General features: G+C 33.8%; 1 protein-coding gene across 2 annotated transcripts in view; it reads right to left on the bottom strand.

The window, feature by feature from the left end:
* Window positions 1-1,932: 1,932 nt before the first annotated feature.
* LEMD3 (LEM domain containing 3) overlaps window positions 1,933-21,653 on the bottom strand; it is an 80,084-nt gene continuing 60,363 nt past the window's right edge. For both annotated transcript variants that reach the window (XM_024257369.3, XM_054527356.2), the window contains exons 5-13: window positions 11,668-11,747; window positions 11,436-11,581; window positions 10,235-10,336; window positions 10,024-10,126; window positions 9,171-9,349; window positions 6,791-6,872; window positions 4,491-4,596; window positions 4,326-4,404; window positions 1,933-4,102 (exon numbers count right to left, since the gene is read on the bottom strand). In XM_024257369.3, the coding sequence (XP_024113137.2) occupies window positions 3,939-4,102; window positions 4,326-4,404; window positions 4,491-4,596; window positions 6,791-6,872; window positions 9,171-9,349; window positions 10,024-10,126; window positions 10,235-10,336; window positions 11,436-11,581; window positions 11,668-11,747 (1,041 nt within the window). In that variant the 3' untranslated portion in view covers window positions 1,933-3,938. The remainder of the gene's footprint in view (window positions 4,103-4,325; window positions 4,405-4,490; window positions 4,597-6,790; window positions 6,873-9,170; window positions 9,350-10,023; window positions 10,127-10,234; window positions 10,337-11,435; window positions 11,582-11,667; window positions 11,748-21,653) is intronic.

Genomic DNA, 21,653 nt, shown 5'->3' with positions numbered 1-21,653 from the left:
ATTACAGGTGCATGCCACCATGCCTGGCTGATTTTTTTTGTATTTTTAGTAGAGACGGGGTTTCGCCATGTTGGCCAACTGATTTTTTATTTAGATATGGAGTCTCATTCTGTCACTCAAGCTGGAGTGTAGTGGCATGATCATAGCTTACTGCAGCATTGAACTTGTGGGTTCAAGCAATCCTCCCACCTCAGCCTCCCAAGTAGATGAGGACTAGAAGTGTGTGCCACCTTGCCCAGCTAACTCTTTTTCTCATTTAGAGAGAGATGGGTCTAAATGTTGCCCAAGGCTGGTCTTAAACTCCTGGCCTCAAGCGATCCTCCCATCTCAGCCTCTTAACTAGTTGGGATTACACGCGTGAGCCACCACACCCAGTTCTGCTTTTAGTTTATGCATAAACTGGGTTGTTTCTTATCAATCTTTGTTCATGTGCTCTCTATACCTATATTGCCCTCTTTCCAGTTTCAGGAGCATTCTCAAGTCTCCAATGTCTACCCATGAAAGAAAAAGTAAATCTGAGTTACACAGGCTCTACTGGTTTTAAAATCTAAGAACCAATAAAATGCATCTATCTTGTTGCCCCTAGTAGAGGTTCTCAGGCATAGAAAACCACCATGAGAATGCATTTCTAGCCATAAAGTTTAACCAATGGGATTTAAAGGTCAAGAGCATTCTGGACATTCAGCACAACCTCTGGTTCCTAATCATCTCAGTTCTTAAGTATCTGTTCTTCAGCATCCTTCCTAAAAGAGTGATTGCCAAAATTCTGCTTGATTTAGCACCCTGTGTGAGTCATCAGGAAAAAGTGACTTGACAAGGTAAGTCTAGGAAAAAAAAAAAAAAAAGGCAAAAAAGCCATGTAGGGGACTTACAGTAATGTGATGTCAACAGGAGCAGGGAGGAAGAACTGCAAGGTAAATCTTATTAAAGGAAATGTTCTGGGCACATGACACATCAAACCACAGTTCACTTGGAAATCATAACTTGCCATTCAAATTGTGAATACAAGGAAAATATAACAAAACCCAACATCAGCCTTCAATATTCACAAGATATTCATGAATCTACATACCAATGAGTATTGATTTTGTAGTTACACAGATCACACACATTCATTTTCATGAGCTCATCACAGTAATAGAAGCTCTCCTGAGAGCTCAAGGGAAAGGGAAATTTTATCATTGTATCTATACTAATTAAGAGATACTCATTAAGTGTTCAACTGAATTAAAATAGGGCTTAGCTGTTGCCTCACCTGCCCTGAGGTCTTCTCTCTATATTAAGATGCATAAGGTGCCTTTCTTTACTCCCAGAATTCCTCTGCCTGTTTTGCTCTCACTGTATTTTCCACATTATCTTTTGTCTGCTCTGTGTTCTTCCTCTAGACTGTGACCATCTTGAGAATTGGGTCATGTGTTTTTCATCTTTGTATCCCTAACACATAACAGTACTTGGCATTTGTTAGTAATCAATAAGTGTACCACATGACTGACTAGTCTTCTTTTTACTTGATTAACATATCAAAAACTCTAAACCAATGCTATTTAAAGTAACTAGCCTATGAACTGTTAATAGTTTATAATGCAATAGAATTCAAGTCAGAATGTTAAAAGAAAAAGAAATGCTTCCTTTTTAAGAAAGTCTTGCTGTGAAAAAGTATCTAGCACAACTAATGCTTTGTGATGCAGCTGATTGACATTCTTGCCCCATTTTGGTTCAAATACTTGAAAGTTGGATGAAGACATTTTCATAAGGAAAAATAAAATGCTGAGGGGAAGGACAGTTAAAATTAACTTTACGGTCTTCATTCATCTTTATAAGCACAAATATTCAGACTGTCAAACAGATTTAAACTAAAGACACCTATTTTCACCGGTAAAAATTAAATACAGACACAGGGCACTTAAAAAGTTTTTAAAAAGCCAAGACACATAAAAAAAAACTAATAAATTTTTAATTAGAATTTTTTCCTTTTTTTAACAGGACAAGTAACAGATTACATCAAACTTCAGAACTTCTCAAATATCTAGTTATTATACACATTCCCATCTGTCTTGCAGGGAGGGATCTTGGTCGGCTTAACAGTTTCAGGTAAAATAAGCTGCATAATAGTATATATTACAATAATAAATGTACAATGTTTACATGAAATATGTTTTAGAAGCAAGAAAAAGATGCATCTGCATCAAAGGCGACCTTTTAAAATGCCACAACTATTTTTTACATTCACTCTTGCAACAGGTTACAAGATGGGGGTCACTAAGCTCAGATAAATCACTATGATGCACATAAAATACAGGAAGATTGGTTACTTTATATATTATATATATTTATATTTTCACACGTTAGCATCTGAGACATAAACTGAGAATTTAAAATTTATTCTCTTCAGATAACAAATCATTTTTTATTCTTCATAAACAAGGTGCCCACAAAAGCACATAGGTAAGGCACAATAGGGCTTTCTGTTACAGAATAGTGTGCATCATGTTTACTTAACCAGAAAACGTGCATTATCTGTGCAAGTTCATGCTGCAAACCCAACGCATACAATAAAACGAAAAGGAAACTGAGCTTTAAATAAAACCAAAATTGGTACAATTCCAGCCGTTTCACATACTCATTTGGACTGACAATTATGTATCAACAGGTTATTTTTAAAAAGCCAATTGTAGATTACAAGTAAAATTTACTCAGCAACTATTTTTATCTGAAATCATAAACAGTAATAAAGTAAGTTTGCTGAAACAAATTAAATACTGAGGCACAAAGCAACAGTCAATCGTGCATTTACTATATTGCAAACTTTCATGACCCAAAATTGCAAGTATAATTTGTCAAATACACATTTTGCTGCAACAATGTGCCCTGCTTTAAACTTGACATATAACAGAGGCACTAACAGATCATTAAATTATAAATAGATTGGGAAAATGACTTAATCCCAATGTTACTATGTCACAGCCCTAGTATTTATAATAAATACAGCTTTTCACAAAATATTTTTCCAATATCTGCCAATTTCTTCTTTATTGCTCACATAAATTTGAATCTATTACAACTGGTATCAGAACTTTCACACAAAATCATACTCAGACATTTTTATATAAAACCTATAAAAGATATTTTAAACTTGTATCTAATACTTCCAGGTGTTTGGCTGTTTGATCTATGCAAACGTACAGCCATATGTGTATATCTCTGTGTGTGTATATATATACATCTATATATACACACACATACACACATACATATATACACACACATTAGATTATGAATAAAATAGAAAGCTTATTTTACTGCTTTAATGCAGACATCCTCATAAAACAAGACTACTTTCACCACCACCAGCATTTATACATATATACAAAGCCAGTTTAAGTACATATACATCCACTTACACATATTTGTAACCACTAAGCCCAAATTAATTTTCCCATATTCCAGCTGTAGCAAATGAATCGCTTATAAGCAACAGAAACCTAAGGTTAAATTGGGAAATCAACAGTTTTACCACATCAGCCTGTAGAACTATGCAGGTGACTGTATACAAAAATTCACAACATTAGTTCACAAGAAATTATGGGACTACAAGAAGCCTTTTCATCATGCTTTTGTGTGGTTATCCAAACACTTCTTGGGGCAAAAATACAACCACCACATCTGAAAATGCTTAATAAAGTCAGTGTTCCTCATGCAAAACTTTAAATGTATTGGCTTAACTGAGCTCCAAAAACTGAATGAAATAATTATCCTACCTACTCAGCACTGCTGCCTCACTGCTAAATCCCTTTGGAACCTTAAGACTTCTGGAACGTTCAGAGATGTATTCATCAATAAAAATATTACATACAAAAAGCATTTAAAAAGGAAGACAAAAAGCCAAACAGGAATTTTCCTATTGTAAATAACAGTCTTAGAAATGGAAGAAAATCTTTTCAGGAACTTCCTTGAGAATTGGTTAGGCCAGTCCGAAGACGAAGATGAGACATAGAGTTCATATGTTTATTTGATGGCTTCAATGGAGTGTTGGAAGTGAGAGCCTGGGGAAAGCGATGGTGGTATCTATCTAGTCGTAAATATTTTACTGTAACCAATTTCCCTGTTGTAAGATAAAAAATAATATTTTAGATCAGTAAAACTGTTTAATATTTGCAGAAAATTAACTGTGGTAAAAGACATATGAGCACAAAACATAAATAAAGTCATCTAAAATTATTACTCAAAAAAATGCTAACCTAAATTCTTTTATTTGAAATCTGGTATAGTTTAAAATTAAACTATAACTATCTTTTCAAAATGTTTGTAGTACTCAAATTTCTTACCATCAAACCAAGAGCCATGCAATGCTTTAAAAGCCTTTCCAGCATATTCTGGAGACAGACATTTAACATATACACAACCCTGTGGTATTAAAAAAGAAAGAAAATAGTCTTAGTTCAATAGCAACAAATCCAAAACATGAAATTCAATACGAAAAGTTACTTTACCTCACGTGAATTTTTGTCTACTGCAATGTGAACAATGCCATCATTATCACTGCATTTTTCTAAAATTGCTTCTTGAATTGCCAAATGCCACTGATCCCCTATTTCCCTAAAAGTTAATGAAAACAAAAATCAACAACCATATTCCTACTCGGTAAAAATTCTTCATTGTCTCTTACAACATATATCTACTACTAGAATTGGTATAGTTTTAAAACCACATATGATTTTAATTGGTATTAAGTAAATGCTTGTTGACTAACAGGAGGTAGATTTAAAAATGATAATTCAGAAGTCTCAGCCCTCCTCTCACTTTCCAGTAAAAGAGTGCAGAGAGCTGCCCGGGCGCGGTGGCTCATGCCTGTAATCCCAGCACTTTGAGAGGCCGAGGCAGGCGGATCATGAGGTCAGGAGATCGAGACCATTCTGGCTAACACGGTGAAACCCTGTCTCTACTAAAAATACAAAAAAAAAAAAAAAAAAATTAGCTGGGCATGGTGGCAGGCGCCTGTAGTCCCAGCTACTTGGGAGGCTGAGGCAGGAGAATGGCGTGAACCTGGGAGGCAGAGCTTGCAGTGAGCCGAGATCACACCACTGCACTCAACCCTGGGCAACAGAGTGAGACTCCGTCTCAGAAAAAAAAAGAGTGCAGAGAGCTGAGGCAATGAAAGACTAGCCCACCGCTGCAGAATAAATGGATTGGGTCATTCTTATGTTTAAAAATCCTGTGTACTTACCGTAATTTCTGTTTTCTTTCTATTGTTAATAAGCACTTTAAATGAGTTGTGAACTTATTAAAGTTGTAAAAGTTAAATGTTATTTATTTATTTTGAGACAGGGTCTCACTTTGTCACCCAGGCTGGAGTGCAGTGGCGTGATCTTGGCTCACTGCAACATGTGCCTCCCAGGCTCAAACCATTCTCCCACCTCAGCCTCCCAAATAGCTGGGACTATAGGCACACACCACCAATTCTGGCTAATTTCTTTTGTATCTTTTGTAGAGACGGGGTTTTGCCACGTTGCCCAGGCTGGTCTCGAACTCCGGAGTTCAAGTGATCTACCCACCTCGGCCTCCCAAAGCACTGGGATTATAGGTGTGAGCCACTGTGCCCGGCCAAATGTTATTTTCTTTAATTGTAATGACACCTTCAAATTCCTAAAGAAAATTCTTAGTAAATACTACATTTGAGCTTCTCTTTTCCAAAATAATTGATACAGGACTAACATTTTGTACAGTCACCTTACTATAATGACAGTTTTAAGGTGTTTCTGCTGTAGTAAGGGACATTTGTCTTGCTTGTGAGACAAAGATGGTAGGAGAGAGAGGAAAGTGACTTCACTTTAAATCACAAGTTTTCATCTTAGGTAATAAAATAGTGGACTTGCCAATTCCTAAGGCATGAGGTAAGATTCCCAACAGAAGTATCATCACACTACTAATTCTTTCTATCTCTGCAAAATAGAGGCGGTGTTTGTCTCTCTCTCTCTCTGTGTGTGTGTGTGTGTGTGCCCGCGTGCAAACACGTGTGCATACTGCTTCCGCACATTTCCAATTTTGCTGTCACTTATTTGGAATTTCATCAATGAGTGTTTAGATGAGACTTTGGAGGTATTTTATACATATTGTAATTGCCACTGTCGGGACTTTTAAAACAAACAGAATTTGATCTGTACTATCACTGGACAGATAAGCAGTGCCCTCAGGAAGCTAATTCTAAGAATTATTACAGCTTATATATGAAATACTATGAATTCTAAGGCAGTCACTTTTGACTGTGCTATTCTCTGGAAGCATATGTTGTTGGAATTATAAAGTCTGAAAAGTTCTTCAAATATTATATTGACAAATGGAGATAGGACTTTGTAGAGAAGCAGGTGTATACATCTTTGTAGGAAACTTTACAATTTGAGATTTGAAATTTGTAAGCAGCAGTGATTGTATCTATATTTTCTACTGAGGCAAAAATATTGACAGTCATGTATAATGACTTACACATTTAATAAAGGGTACTTACTCTTTGTCATTGTGAGTCATTAATTTGCCTCAAGCATTTATCTATCTGCTATGAGGATTCATAGGGAATACAAAGATTTATAAAAGTTTTACAAATCTTTATACATTAGTGTCCTTTGGCCAAATCTTTGCTTGGAATTTAATGAAAGAGAAAAACATAACGTTTCTGTAGTAGAGATTCAGAAGAAAAACATTTTCAATTACAGACACACCATTATAAGAATATCATGCATTTTCCAGCCAAATATTCAGAATAAGAGTTACATGTACCCCTGATCATAATACTTACACAACGGGATCAAACATATTCCGAATCTTTAAACACGGTGTCAAACTATTTGGTGGTGAATTTCTTCTATCTAAATGAAATGCTACAAAAAACAAGTTAGTTTTACTATTTGACATTGCTCTAGTTTGTTGAAAGGTATTCAATCATTCAGTTCATACAAAAAATATTCACTGCATGCTTTTACTAGGAGCCAGACCCCTGGTTAGATGTTAAGGTGAATAAGACAGTCATTGCTATCAAAGAGTTTACAGTTTAATGGGAGAGACAGATGATAAAGAGTGTCACGTAAGAAAGTACAATTGTGATTAAGTCCTAAGAAAGAAAAGTACAAAAAGCTTTTTATAAGTAACTTAACCTCATATGAGGAAATCAAACTTCCCTGAAAAAGTGAAATTTATGTGGGAACTGAAGAATAAAAATTAGCAAGGTGAAGAGAGGTGTGTAAAGGAAGATTTCAAGCAGAGGTGATTGCTTGTACACAGCTCCTGGGGCAAGAAGGAGCAAATGTGGCTGGAGTAGAAAGAATAGAGATAAACCTACAGAAGATGTCAGATGATTTAAGATGATGTAGGCTACAAAAAAGTATTTGGGCATTATGGTAAGAGTAATAGAAAGCCACTCAACTGTTTTAAGGAGTAGAATAGTATGAGATCTGTCTTTTAAAACTACAAATTGTAAAAATACATTGTTATGTGGAGACTCAGGTAAAAGCAGAAGTGAATGCAAGATGACCAGTTAGAAGGTTATTATTATATTACAGTTGTCTAAGAAGGAGAGGATAATGATATGGGTAAGACAGGCCAACAGTGCAAGTGACAAGCGGACAGAATCAGGACATATTATGGAGTAGATATGACATGACCTGTTGAAAGGCTGGACAAAGAGGGATAAAGGAGACATTAAGCATTATCCCTAAGTTTATGGCAGAATCAACTCAGGAAAGGTATCATTAACTAGACTAGGAACACTGAAGAGGATCAGGCTGGTGTACATGTTGAATCTGTGGTGCCCACCTCCTAGTAGAGAAATATATAGTTGGGTACAAAAATCTGAAAACCAGACTTCATTCAAAATAAAAAATTTGGGAATTATCCCAATATGGTAAATTAAGTCACAGCAAGATGATTATCTAGGGAGAGATGGCAGAGTGGGAAAAAAAAGATGGCCTTGAGAAACTCTAACACCTAGAGGTGAAGAAAAAGAGGATAATCTAGAAAAGGACTGAAGAAAAAGTCTGAGGTAGGAGAAAAAAAACAGAAGGAGGTGGCATCCCCAAATCCCAATGAAGAAAGTTTCAAGGAGGGCTGAACTGTCAAACACTGTTAAGAGGTCAAGTAAAATAAGGAACTCTCTATTTTCAGTTTATAGGGAAACTGAAATGCATGCATCATTTAGAGGAAATAGTATAATCGTTGGCAACATGAAAGCATCATTTTTTAATTTAAGTTCTGGGATACATGTACAGGACATGCAGATTTGTTACATAGGTAAACGTGTGTCATAGTGGTTTGCTGCACCTATCAACTCAAACCCATCACCCAGGTATTAACCCCTGCGTGCTTTAGCTGTTTACCCTGACAGAGCATCACTTTTATGCCATGTTTAAAGAAGCCTCTTATTCAAGCTTTTTCAAAGTGAAAATTAATTGGAGAATAAAAAAGGAGTGACTGGACTTTGTATTGCATGTCCAAAACAACTTACCTTTTCCACAAATACTATGTTTAGCAAATATTGACATACTTTCATAGGGAAAAAGTCATAATTTTCTGATGCATTGTTTTCTGCTTTTCTGTGTAGTAAAGGTTTGGGTACATATGACAGCCAATCTTCAAAACCCCCTACAAACTTACCCCTTTCTTATTTATACATGTTTTTGAAACTATGTAGGCATTAAGAAAAATATGGAAAGATACCCACAAAAGTTACTTGGCAGGAGGAATACATAAATAGAAAGGTCTTAGTAAGAGGAGGCAGGCAAAAATTGGAAAAAAAGAGCAGTTAAAAAGTTATGACTTCACATATACATATATAGGTTATATATATTGTATTGTATATATAACATAAATTATGTGTCTTATTTACATAAAGAAATTAGATGAAAAAATGCAGTTAATATATATAATACTAAGTTGCTTCATTAAGTGAAAAAGGCAAGATTCAAGGAATATTCATCTTTATTAAAGATAAACCATTTATGTTTGCATTAGCAAGGATAAAAGTGTGGAAGGATACATGAGAAGCTAACACTGATTCCTTCTATGAAACGGAACGAGAGAGTTTTGCCTTCATACATCTTTGAACTGTACTGTTTCACTTAACACATATGTGTCATTTTGAAAAATTAGAAGAAAATTATTTTTTGATGTTTAAAAATACATACCTTGACCTTGCCATACTTTAGAAGGTATAACTAATATTTTGTCACAGGATGCAGAAGGCTGGATCCACCGCCAAACCAGAAAATCTGCACCACCTATTCTTCGTGTTTCCGTGCGAACTCTAGACTCATTAGCAGCAAGGAAGTCAACAGCTCTATCCCAGACTTTCTTCATTTTTTTCCTATCATATGAACAAAATGGCAAATTTACTATCATCTTGGCTTGTCATCTTTTTGAAATATTAGTATCTGAGGTAATAGTTAACTCTAGCTGTTCTTACCACTACTCATGGAGTTTGTTCAAAGAAGATTTAGATGCCTATATCTCATCTCAGATTTTCTGAGTTTCAATTTCCAGAGCTAGAACACAAACATCTGTATTTTTTTTCCCCAAAAGCTCCACTGGTGATTATGTGTTGCTAGGGTCAAGATGCTGCTTCAGGATATGGAATTATCTTTTATTTTCAAAAAGTTGCATTTTAGTTTTTACTTTAAAAGCTTCATTAATAATAAAGTTAGTACTTAAAAAACATTAGTAAAACACCAGCCACTGGCTATCATCTATTTCTTTATCAAGATGAAATTAAAGGAAATAAGATGGAGACTAACAACAAAGAATCAAGAATGCCTAGGAATGAGAATGACTTAGAAATCCAGGTGTCACTAAAAATCAGGAGAATAGAAGAGACTTTAGAAAGAGTATAAAGTACAAAAACAAAACAAAACCAAAAAAAAAAAAACCTGTGCAGTAAGCAAGTCTAGTTGAGAAGGGTCACAGCTCTCAATATAATTTTCAATACTGCAGAAAGCACCTATATTTTCTGATTTACTTGAACTCATAATGCTTTGAACACACCTGTCATGAGGCTGTATTAAGGAATCGCGTACATGTGGAATAGGCATGTAAGGTTGTAAATCTTTGTTTTCCTGGCAGGCTTCATTATGATTTCGTAAAACATCTAAAAATAAATAAAATTTACAAATGAATCAATCACTTGACATAATGTTGTAGTTTAATCACACAATGACTCTTCTAGAAATAGTTGAGATTCTTACAAATACCATACCTATAATCTTTACCACCATATCATACATCTGCCTTGTTTCCTCCTCTTCTTTTGTCCATCGATATTTCATGTAACGCAGAACGACACAAACCATCACTACACCTGTAATATTAATTTATTTTGTGTTTTAAAAATTGTGGTCAATATTTCAGTGATTATTTTAACTGCCACAATGGAATGAACCTTCAAGACAGATGGCTGAATTAGCTATATAATTAAAACTACATAAAAACATTCAATACTGAATATTTTCCAAAGTTTCACTTCTTTCTAGAAAAAAGCATTTCTTCCATTACACTGAAAGTGAACATTTAAATTCTAACTACTATTTAAAAAAAATAAAATATAACTATGTTTCACAAACTTTTTTCCTTTGAAGCATAAAACGACTAGAAAAGTGAATCTCATGAGACTAAACATACTAAATCTTACTTTAAGTAAAATGAATTTTTCTTTTGTTGTTGTTGTTTTTGAGATAGGGTGTTACTCTGTCATCCAGGCTGGAGGGCAGTGGTGCAATCATGGCTAACTGTAGCCTCCAACTCCTGGGCTCAAGAAATCCTCCTACCTCAGCTTCCCAAGTAGCTGGGACTACAGGCACATGCCACTATGCCTGTCTAATTTTTAAAATTTTTTTGTAGAGGTAGGGTCTATGCTACCCAGACTGGTCTTAAACTCCTGAGTGCAAGCAATCCTCCTGCCTCCCAAAGTGCTGGGATTACAGGTGTGAGCCACTAAAGCTGGCCAAAATGAATTATTTTTAAAGAAGAAAGAAAGAATGAAAAAACAACTCTCACCTAAATCCCTATTATCAATTAAAAAATGATAACAATTTTAAATTTAGGTAAATTACATTGTAAAAACTAAATTTTAATAAACTTTATAACACTTTATTATTTAAAAATAAGCTCAATTTTTATATTTTTCAATTCTACTAAAGTAGATTTCTATGTATACACTGACCACACTTGTTTTTCTGTGACAGTCTTATAACAAAGTTTTATTCCTACCTCTCCTTATATTACTGTTTTCTAAGCCTTTAGAATGATCCTGACATTATTTTTATTATATTTAGTGAAGACATCTAGCTGTGACTTATGTGGCAACCATCACAAAAATGAATTCTCAACTCTGGCATTTAGTGAAATACACACAAAAATTCAGACTGCAATTTATCTCCTTTCTTATCTTTACAACTTACCTAAGCATAACAACAATAATCTGTGAGTTACAGTAACAAAAGCACGTCGAAAACGACACCAAAAAGACATCAGTGGTCTTGTGGACTGTAAAAACTGCACATCAGTTATATTTGTCAATTCTTCCTCAGGGCCAAAACCAACGCACCTATTTAAAAATAAGTAAGGTGGAATTTAAAGTCAAAATCACTTCTCCCAGTACAAAATGGTCAAAGTGGAAATCAGATCCTTTACCTTATTCCAACATCTTTTCCATTTTCTAAGATCCACTGCAATGAAGTGTTAAATATACCTTCATATTCAGGACCTAAATCCTAACAAGAAAAATAGAGAAAAATAACTATTCTTAATCTACATTCATTTGACTCTCTCTAAGGTATCCTTTATAACACACTCTATATAACATTTTTATTTTAACTACATAACATAAAATATTCATGACAGAAAATTTTAAAAAGAATGAGAAAAAAGAAAAAAAAAGTTAGCATTTTCCCACTACTCCAATATAATCAGTGTTAATATTTTGCTTTTTTATATTTTACATATTTGGGAGCTGAGTCTCTCTCACTCAGGCTGGAGTGCAGTAGGACAATTTTGGCTCACTGCAGCCTCCGCCTCCTGGGTTCAAGCAATTCTCCTGCCTCAGCCTCCCAAGTAGTTGGGATTACAAGCATCAGCTACCAAGCCCAGCTATTTTTTTTTTTTTTTCATACTTTTAGAGAGACGAGGTTTCACCATGTTGGCCAGGCTGGACTTAAACTCCTGACCTCAAGTGATCCACCAGCCTTGGACTCCCAAAGTGCTGGGATTACAGGCATGAGCCACTGCGCCTGGCTTGGAAGTTCTTTTTTTATCATTAGTTTATCAGTACCATCATAAGAGTGAATTCACCACTTTTTAAAATGCAATACTATTTACAGATGAACAAATAAATGGCAAACTCTTCCAGATTTGGATGTTTCACAGACAAGTATTCTCAACACATAAAAGCAGTAAGCCTATCAACTAAAGAAAAACTGACCGGGTTACCAATTATAAGATTTGAGCATTCAAGTAAAAAGTAGATTTTGAAAAACTAGCATTCATCTTTGTGACCTGGACAACTTCACAATACTTGAAGACCTTTCCAATGAGATTTGTGTGACAAATGCAGTTTTTTGATATGGAATAATGAAATGTGACCAATGCATTTGAAAATGACCAATGCATTTGAAAAATTCTGATTTTTATAAAAACCAATCACACATAGGTAAAAGATCCATTCAAAGTACAAAATAAAAGGATTTTATGAGACAAGAGTACAAAAAGTTCACTGACACAGTTTGACATTCCACATTGCAACTAACATTCAAGAAACTACTACTTATAGAGGTTTGGTATGGTATCAAAGAAAAGTATCTATCTACAATTACCTGAAAAGGCAACTAAAATACTTTCCAATGTTTTGACTACATATCAATGTGAGGCTGGATTTTCATGACATACTTCAACTAAAACATCATGACATTGAATAAAGAAGCAGATAAGAATCTAGTCACCTTTTAAGCTACACATTTAAGAGATTTATAAAATATATAACAATGCCACCGTCCTCATTGAATGTTTTCATTCTGGAAAAGTTATTTTTCATAAAAATACATTATGTTAACATATAATAGATTCATTTTTCTTATTCTAAATACATAAAATTTTTTCAGTTTTAATTTTTAATATAATCATGTATTTGTAATACATATTTACCATTAGAAAGTAAATATATCTTTCTAATATAAACAAAAACATATAAATGTATATCTCCCACAAACAAAAGCCATAGAGTCCTCAGTAATTATAGGGAACCAAAAAGCTTAAGAACTGCTATGTGCGGGTAGAGTATTTTTAAATTAAAATAGTAAAAATAAATGTGGTATCATATTACACATACTATTGTTCTACTTGTTTTTTTTCATGGAACAAAATATTGTGTCAATGTCAGTTTACATGGAAAAAACCCTATTTTTTTCAACAAAATAGTATTCCATTGTATGATTATTCTATACTTTTAATCAACCCCTTATTAATGAACATTTAGAGTATATCCAATTTTTAAAATTTATCAAATATAATACTGTTATAAACACCTTTACCATGTGCCAAGTACTATTTTAGAAACTAGAGGTGCAGCATAAACAACACAGTGAAAATTCCCTGTGTTCATGGAGCTTGTATTATTAGTATGTCTTTATGTCCTTTTTGAGCAAAAAATGAATTTTTTTTTTTTTTTTTGAGACAGTCTTTCTCTGTTACCCAGGCTGGAGTGCAGTGGTGTGACCTCGCCTCACTGCATGCAACCTCCATCTTCAGGGCTCAAGCACAGTCTTGTGCCTCAGCCTCCCAAGTAACTGGGATACTACAGGCGTGTGCCACCACACCTAGCTAATCACTGTATTTTTAGTAGTAGTAGAGACAGGGTTTCGCCATGTTGGCCAGGCTGATGTTGAACTGCTGGCCTCAAGTGATCCGCCTGCCTTGGCCTCCCAAAGTGCTAGGATTACAGGCATGAGCCACCGTGCCTGGCTTGTAGAGGAAAAAATGAATTTCTAAAAACAGAAATAAAAAGTCATTTAAAAATTCTCTCTAAAAAAAAAGATTTTTCTAAGAAGTGCCCTATTGTATTTTATCAACAGATTCTTCAATAGCATTGGAAATTATAAGGTTTTCATTTGATCAGTATAGTTTACTTCCTAATATAAAACTGGTAAGTTATTCTAACGTATCAAATTTGCGAATGTAATAAAAAGTTTTATAAAGCAGAACTAATCTTGTTAGGCATCATTACATGAAACTACTATTAGGATTTTTAAGATGGTGAAGATAACTATAGGCCATCTGTTTTTTTAAGCTTGGGTGTTTATTATAGCATTTACAAATATCAAAAAAATTGCAGACAATGTATTTAATGATTGAAAAAAGGTTTATATATGAGATCATTTCAATGGATATTATGAACTTAGAAATAATCATGATGAGAGCTAAACAGCTATCTGCTTAAAAAAATAAAACTACAACATTTGATTTATATATACAGTCATACCTCAGTATTCACGGAGGATTGGTTCCAGGATGCCCCATGGATATCAAAATCCACAGATGTTCAAGTCCCTGATATAAAATTGCATAGTATTTGCATATAACCTATGCACATCATTCTTTATACTTTAAATCATTTCTAAATTACTTATAACACCTAATATAAATGAATACAGATAGTTGTATTTTTAAAATCTGTATTTTTTCCATTGTGTTTTTTTTCTTTTTATTCCCACTAAGATTTTTGATCCACGGTTGGTTAAATCCGTGGATGCAAAACCCATGTATACGTAGGGCCAACTGTATTTATAATTATAAAATATACGTACTCATATGAGTAGCACAAGAATGAGGATACAAGTGATTTTTATTTGCTTTAATATTGTTTTAAAATATTATGCAATAAAGTTACACAAAATAATTTCAGGCAGTTAGTTTCAATTGTTATAAATATACTACTAGAAATCACTTTGTGTATAAATGAAAATCTACAAAGCAAGATTAATATAGGTCATCAGTATAGCTGAAGACAACATTATTGCATTTAGTCTTCTTTGTAATGTTGTCACTACCATACATTTTTAAAAAGGATTTTGTACTCATTTAGTTCTTCAAAGACACAGATGCCACATAGTACCCTTCAAATACATGCATATATTAAAAATCAATGAAATAAATGTTGTATTTACTTGTACTTATATACATGCTGTTCAGCTTGTATTACTATGATTTACCTAGTATCATGGCATGCTTTGCATTACTACATATACTACTGGACAAGTATAATCTAGTCTTTGAAGACTAGACTATAAACATAAGTTTCAGATAACATAAAAACAAACTCCCAAGGTTATTAGTTGCAAATTTTAAATATAAAAATTTTAGGAGGCTGACAACATTATAAATATTACTGTTCTCATCAAATATCCTTAAAAAATGTACATAATGGTTCAAATTAACAAGGACACCTACGGTTCTAAAAAGCTAAGTACGAGGAGGAATGAAGGCCTTAAATCTCTTAGTTATAAAATAGTAAGGGTAAGAAAAGAGGATCTGTCGTTATTTTCCCTTTTTCTGTTTTCCTTTCCCTTATTAATATCGCTTGACATCCACTCACTATCTGGAATACAACAAAAGCATGGAATGTTCATTTTATGGGTATACATTCTCAATAAACAATTGATTATTTAAAACCTCATTAAGGATTTAATAGGGTGTTGAGATCTAAAATATGCCACTATTTCCACAAATATATATACAGCATTCTAGAATATTAGAAAATGGAATTTTTATAAAAGCAAAAATTGAATTATTTGCTTGTGCCAAATAGTTGATGCTGATACTGTAGCATACATAGCATATACCTGATTTTAACAGTTTAAACTGTTTTATTATTCACTTTTTGTAGCCACCTGGAAAGCTGTGTGTACAGCAGGGGTTGGTCAACTTTTTCTTTTTTTCCGTAAAGGGCCAGAGAGTAAACACTTTAAGCTGTGCAGCCATATAAATTTCTTTCTTTCTTTTTTAAAAGCAAGCTTTAAAACTGTTGTAAAACCACAGCTCACAAACCATACAAAAACAGGCAGGCTGGATCTGGCCCATAAGCCATGGCTTGCTAACCTCTGAGGTAAGGCATTCCAGCATCATAAAACAAACATTTTCCAATAACTGATGACAAAAATCAGGAGGAAACTAAGTTTTTAATTTTTAAGGCACAACTTTTATTACTATCGTTTATTACTATTTACTTATAGGCAAGAGCTCAGTCAGTATACCACTGACTGCTTCATGTAAATCTTTCTAAATTCGAAGTATATTTTCCCAAATCTTAAATCTAACACATTATGTGTGTACTCACGCATACCCCCATGAACTCTCCCAAATGTTCTTTATTTTCAAAATCTTGGGTCAAAAATGTGTACTTTAAAACCCACATCAGATGCTCTGAACTTGGATTACAGTTTCCAAGTACAAAAATAATACTGTTTCATTAAATAAGGCAACAAAACTTTAGTTAGTAAGAAGGGGAAAAGGCACTGGTATAGGGAGAAATCAAGCAAGGACTAAAAACCTAATATGGATAGTTTATGAAACTGATAATTTACATAGTAATAGCTATGCAGCTTTCCAGCTGGTGAATATTCTAGTGAACTGTGAGATGATATACACTATGCATCAGATGGCACCTTTTAAAATTAATTGAAATATAACACACAGAAATCCACAATGCTGAATAGGATGTAACTCCTGATTCAGTAAGAATTGTATGATCTTTCACCTGCTAGAATAACAGAAAAAAACATAGTCTTTAGAATCAAGTAGACCCAGGATCAGATGCTGGCTCCATTACAGATTAGCTATATGTACAACCTTAAATGGGACAAGTGAAAATATGCCACCTATCCAGATGTATCTACTTTGACCACTTTTTCAGATCCTAACCCTTAATAGCATCAGTCCCTTGCCCACTCAATAGCTGGAGCTAAGGATTATGAATCCACTCCATCCATCTAAGAAGCAGAACAATATATAGAAAAGAGCAAGTACTCTGGTTCTGTTCCCAGTTCCATCACATAGTAGCTGGATACTCTAGTTATTAGCCCCTCTACGGTTTAGTTTCTTTATGAAATGGGTCTAATACCACCTATCTTGTTGGATCATTCTGAAATTAGAATTAACATATAGAAAGTACCACACTGTACTTTATAAACCTTAATTATTATCACAAAATTTCCCCCTCACTCCACTTCTCAGAACACTCATTTTTCCACACAGACTTTTATTAACAGTAATTAGCATTCTAGGCCATAAAAGTCTATCCAGCCCCATAATTTGACACACTTGCAGCTGTCTACTTTCCTATTATTTTCTTCACAAATCTTAAACATATTCATTGTGTTAAAGGTTAAGAAGGTTTTGAAAGCAACCTAGGAATGTAACCCCATTCATTACATTATTCCATAAAAAGTTATACAAAGTTACTACCATTTAACTTAAAAACCAATCATGTATTTTCACGGAAATATAAACTATGTATTTCTTAAATGTTCCACCAGAGGGACCTCTTAACTTTTCACAAATTAAAATAAGCTTTCAATATCAAAAACAACGAGTTTTTTTAAAAGCTCAAGAAGAGCACTGGAGTAGTTAGAAAAATAGTGTTTAAATTATTTAAATTAGTTATTAAGTTTATTTAAATTTCCTTTGAAGGAGAAAACTGGATAAAGAATTAAACATAAATAATTAAATTCAAGAAAACAAAAACATGTTACTGAGGCTTATTCACTCATTTTACTCCATCAAACATTTACTATACTCACTGTGCTTAAAATGTACTAGAAGTTGTGAAAAAATTAGCTTACACTTGTAGGGGCTCTACACATTCTTTGGTTTATTTATTCCTCAATCTAAAAACTTAAATGTGTTGCTGGTGAAACTATAGTGCAAATACATGAAAATATGTAATAGATCTCTTTCATAAGCAGAAGGCCCTCCATATAGATATTATAATCCTTGTTTGATACCACCTTTGTAGTGAGCTTCCTCCATATTTATGCCAGAATATGGATAAAATAACATAGAGAATTTTGGCTAGATTGTGCTAAAGCAGTCATTTTAAATTGGGAATTAATGTAGCAACATATATCAAAAGCATTTTTAAAAGTTCATGCTCTTTGAACAAGTAATTTCCTTTTTAGGATTATTTCCTAAGAAATATTAGAAAATTAAATACTATATGCAAAGATTAGAGTGATTTCATAATATTGAAAAACCACAAACCAATAAAATAAAATCATATCATGAAATATTATTCAGTGATAGAAAACATTTTCAAAAATCGTTCAATGGTTTTTGAAATACACACAATAATTTCAAGGGAAAGACACATGAATATTTATTGTATAAAATATTTATAATAATTAAAGTAATATTAGCTTTAGAAAAAAAATATTTATAATAATTAGAGGAAAATGGACCAAAATTTTACCAGTTGTTATCCTTAGGTAGTGAATTTGAAGCTTTTTTTCCTTTCATTTTCCATATGAATTAAGTAATGAGTGTTATTTAATTTATTTACTTATTTTTGAGACAGGCTTCCACTCTGTCATCCAGGCTGGAGTGTAGTGGTACAATCAAGGTAATCCTCCCACTTCAGCCTCCCGAGGAGCTGGGACTACAGAGGGTCTACAGAGCCATGTGCCACCACACCTAGCTATTTAAAAAATTGTTTTTGTAGAGACAAGATCTCACTATGTTCCCCAGTCTGGTCTCCAACACCTGGGCTCACATGATCCTCCTGCCTTGGCCTCCCAAAGTGCTGAGATTATAGGTGTGAGCCACTGTGCCTAGCCAGTATTATTTAATTTTATGTTGAAAAAATAAGCATTATTAAAAATAGTACTTTAAGACTTTCATATAGACCTTAAAACTATATTTTTTGGGGAAAAAAATCCTGTTTAAAGCTCTCTCTGTTTTGCTTTTGACAGTACAAACTGTGTCTATGGTGGTGACAAACCACAGCAGGTTTTATAGCATTTGAAAAACATGAAAAATGAGATTCCAAAAAGAAAAGGTAACAAAAACACACATACATAAACCTAACTATAAAAAAAGAGTATTAACATTTTACATAATTCTTTAATTAAGAATGAAATTAATCCATAATCTTATAAAAATATACCACAGAAATTCTACTAAATTAAGACAAAACCAAATATGAAACATAAAATAACTCAAGATACAAAAATCTTCTAAAGGCTACAGAGTTCACTGCAGAAAAAGCATTTAATACAATTTAACATCTCTTCATGATAACTCTCAACAAACTAGGTACTGAAGGACACAATAAAGGCCATATATGGTAAACCCACAGCCAACAGCATACTGAATGAGAAAAAGCTGAAAGCTTTCCCTATAGGAAATGGAACAAGACAACAGTGCCCATTCTCACCATTCTTATTTAACATAGTATTGGAAGTCCTAGCCAGAGCAATTAGGCAAGAAAAAGAAATAAAGGGCATCCAAATTGGAAAGGAGAAAAATTGTCCCTATGTGCAGATGACATGATGTTAATGTGGAACACCCTAAAAGTTCCACCAAAAACCTCTTAGAACTGATAAATAAATTAAATAAACTTGCAGGACAGAAAATCAATACTCAAAATCAGTAACATATACCAACAAAAAACTAGCAGAGAAAGAAATCAAGAAAGCAGTTTTACTTACAATAGCTACAAAAATAAATAAATGAATAAAATACCTACAATTAAATTTAACCAAGAAGGTAAAAGATACCTAAAAAGAACCATAAAACACCATAAAAAAGACATCCCATGTTCACAATTAGAAGATTATGAAAACAACTACACTACCAAAAATAATCTATGTATAGATTCAATGCAATCCCTATTACAATACCACTGACATTCTTCACATAAGTAGAAGAAAACAATTCTAAAGTTCATATGGAACTATGAACAGTCAAAGCAATCCTGAGCAAAAAGAACAAAGCTGGATGCATCACACTATAAAACCTCAAAATACACTACAAAGCTATAGTAACCAAAACAGCATGTTACTGGCATAAAAGCAGACACACAGACCACTGGAACAGAATAAAGACCCCAGAAATAAATCCACATATTTACAGCCAACTGATTTTTGACATAGGTGCAAAGACCATTCACTGGGGAGAGGACAGTCTCTTCACTAAATGGTGCTGTGAAAACAGGCAGAATGAAACCAGCCCCCTTATTTCTCACCATACACAAAAATCAACTCAAAATGGATTAAATAATTAAATGTAAGATCTAAAATTATGAAAGTACTAAAAGATAATACAGGAGGAATGCTTCAGAACATTAGTCTGGACGAAGGTTTTTATGGAGAAGACACAAATGCAAAAATAAATGGGTTATAGCAAAATAAAAGATTCTGCATCTGCACAGCAAAGACAGCAACAGAGTGAAGAGATGACTAGTAGAATGGGGGACATTTGCAAACTATTCATCTGACAAGGGATTGATATCCAGAACACATAAGGAACTCAATGGGCAAATGAGCTTAACAGACATCTCTTAAGACATACAAACAACCAACAGGCATATGAAAAAATGCCTAACATATGAATCATCAGGGAAATGCAAATCAAAACCACAATGAGATATTCACTCACCCCAGTTAGAATTGCTAGTATCTAAAGGACAAAAAATAACAAATGCTGGCAAGGATGCAGAGAAAGGGTAACTCTTATCCACTGTTGGTGGGAATGTAAATCAGTACAGGCATTGCAGAACATAGTATGGTGGATCCTCAAAAAATTAAAAATAGAACTACCATATGATCCAGCAATCTCACTACTGGGTATATATCCAAAGGAAAGAAAATCAGTAAGTGAAAGAGGTACCTGTACTCTCATTTATTGCCACATTATTAACAATAATATGGAATCAACCTAAGTGCTCATTAACAGATGAATAAAGAAAATGTGGTATATATACAATGGAATACTATTCAGCCATAATAAAGAATAAAATGATGTGATTCACAGCAACACAGATGCACTTGAAGAACATTATGTTAAGTGAAATAAGCCAACCACAGAAAGACAAATACCATATATTCTCACTTGTGGAAGACAAGTGAGTTAGAAGTCCAAGTTAAAGACTACTAAGAACTTGGCTTATTTTACCTTTGGGGAAACTAAAAAGTTGATCTCATGGAGGTAGAAGAGAATAGTGGTTACTAGAGGCTAGAAAGTGGCAAAGTGGCAGGGGGAGGGGCTGTAGCCAGAGGTTGGTTAAATGAAATTATAACTAGGTAGGAGGAATAAATTCTAGTGTTTTATAACACTGCAAGGCAACTATAATTAACAACAATTTATTATATATTTTCAAATAGCTAAAAGAGCAAATTTTGAATGTTCCCAACACAAAGAAATGATAAATGTTTGAGGTGATGGCTCATTTATCCCGACTGGATCATTACACATTGTATACATGTATCAAAATATCACACTATACCCCATAAATATGTACAATTATGTCAATTAAAAATAATAAAAGTGGCCGGGCGTGGTGGCTCACGCCTGTAATCCCAGCACTCTGGGAGGCCGAGGCAGGCGGATGACGAGGTCAGATCGAGACCATCCTG

This window comes from Pongo abelii, chromosome 10 (genome assembly GCF_028885655.2).
Source record: "Pongo abelii isolate AG06213 chromosome 10, NHGRI_mPonAbe1-v2.0_pri, whole genome shotgun sequence".
Taxonomy (NCBI): Eukaryota; Metazoa; Chordata; class Mammalia; order Primates; family Hominidae; genus Pongo; species Pongo abelii.
Note: the sequence above shows the minus strand (reverse complement) of the source record. Positions and strands in the feature narration are given on the sequence as shown.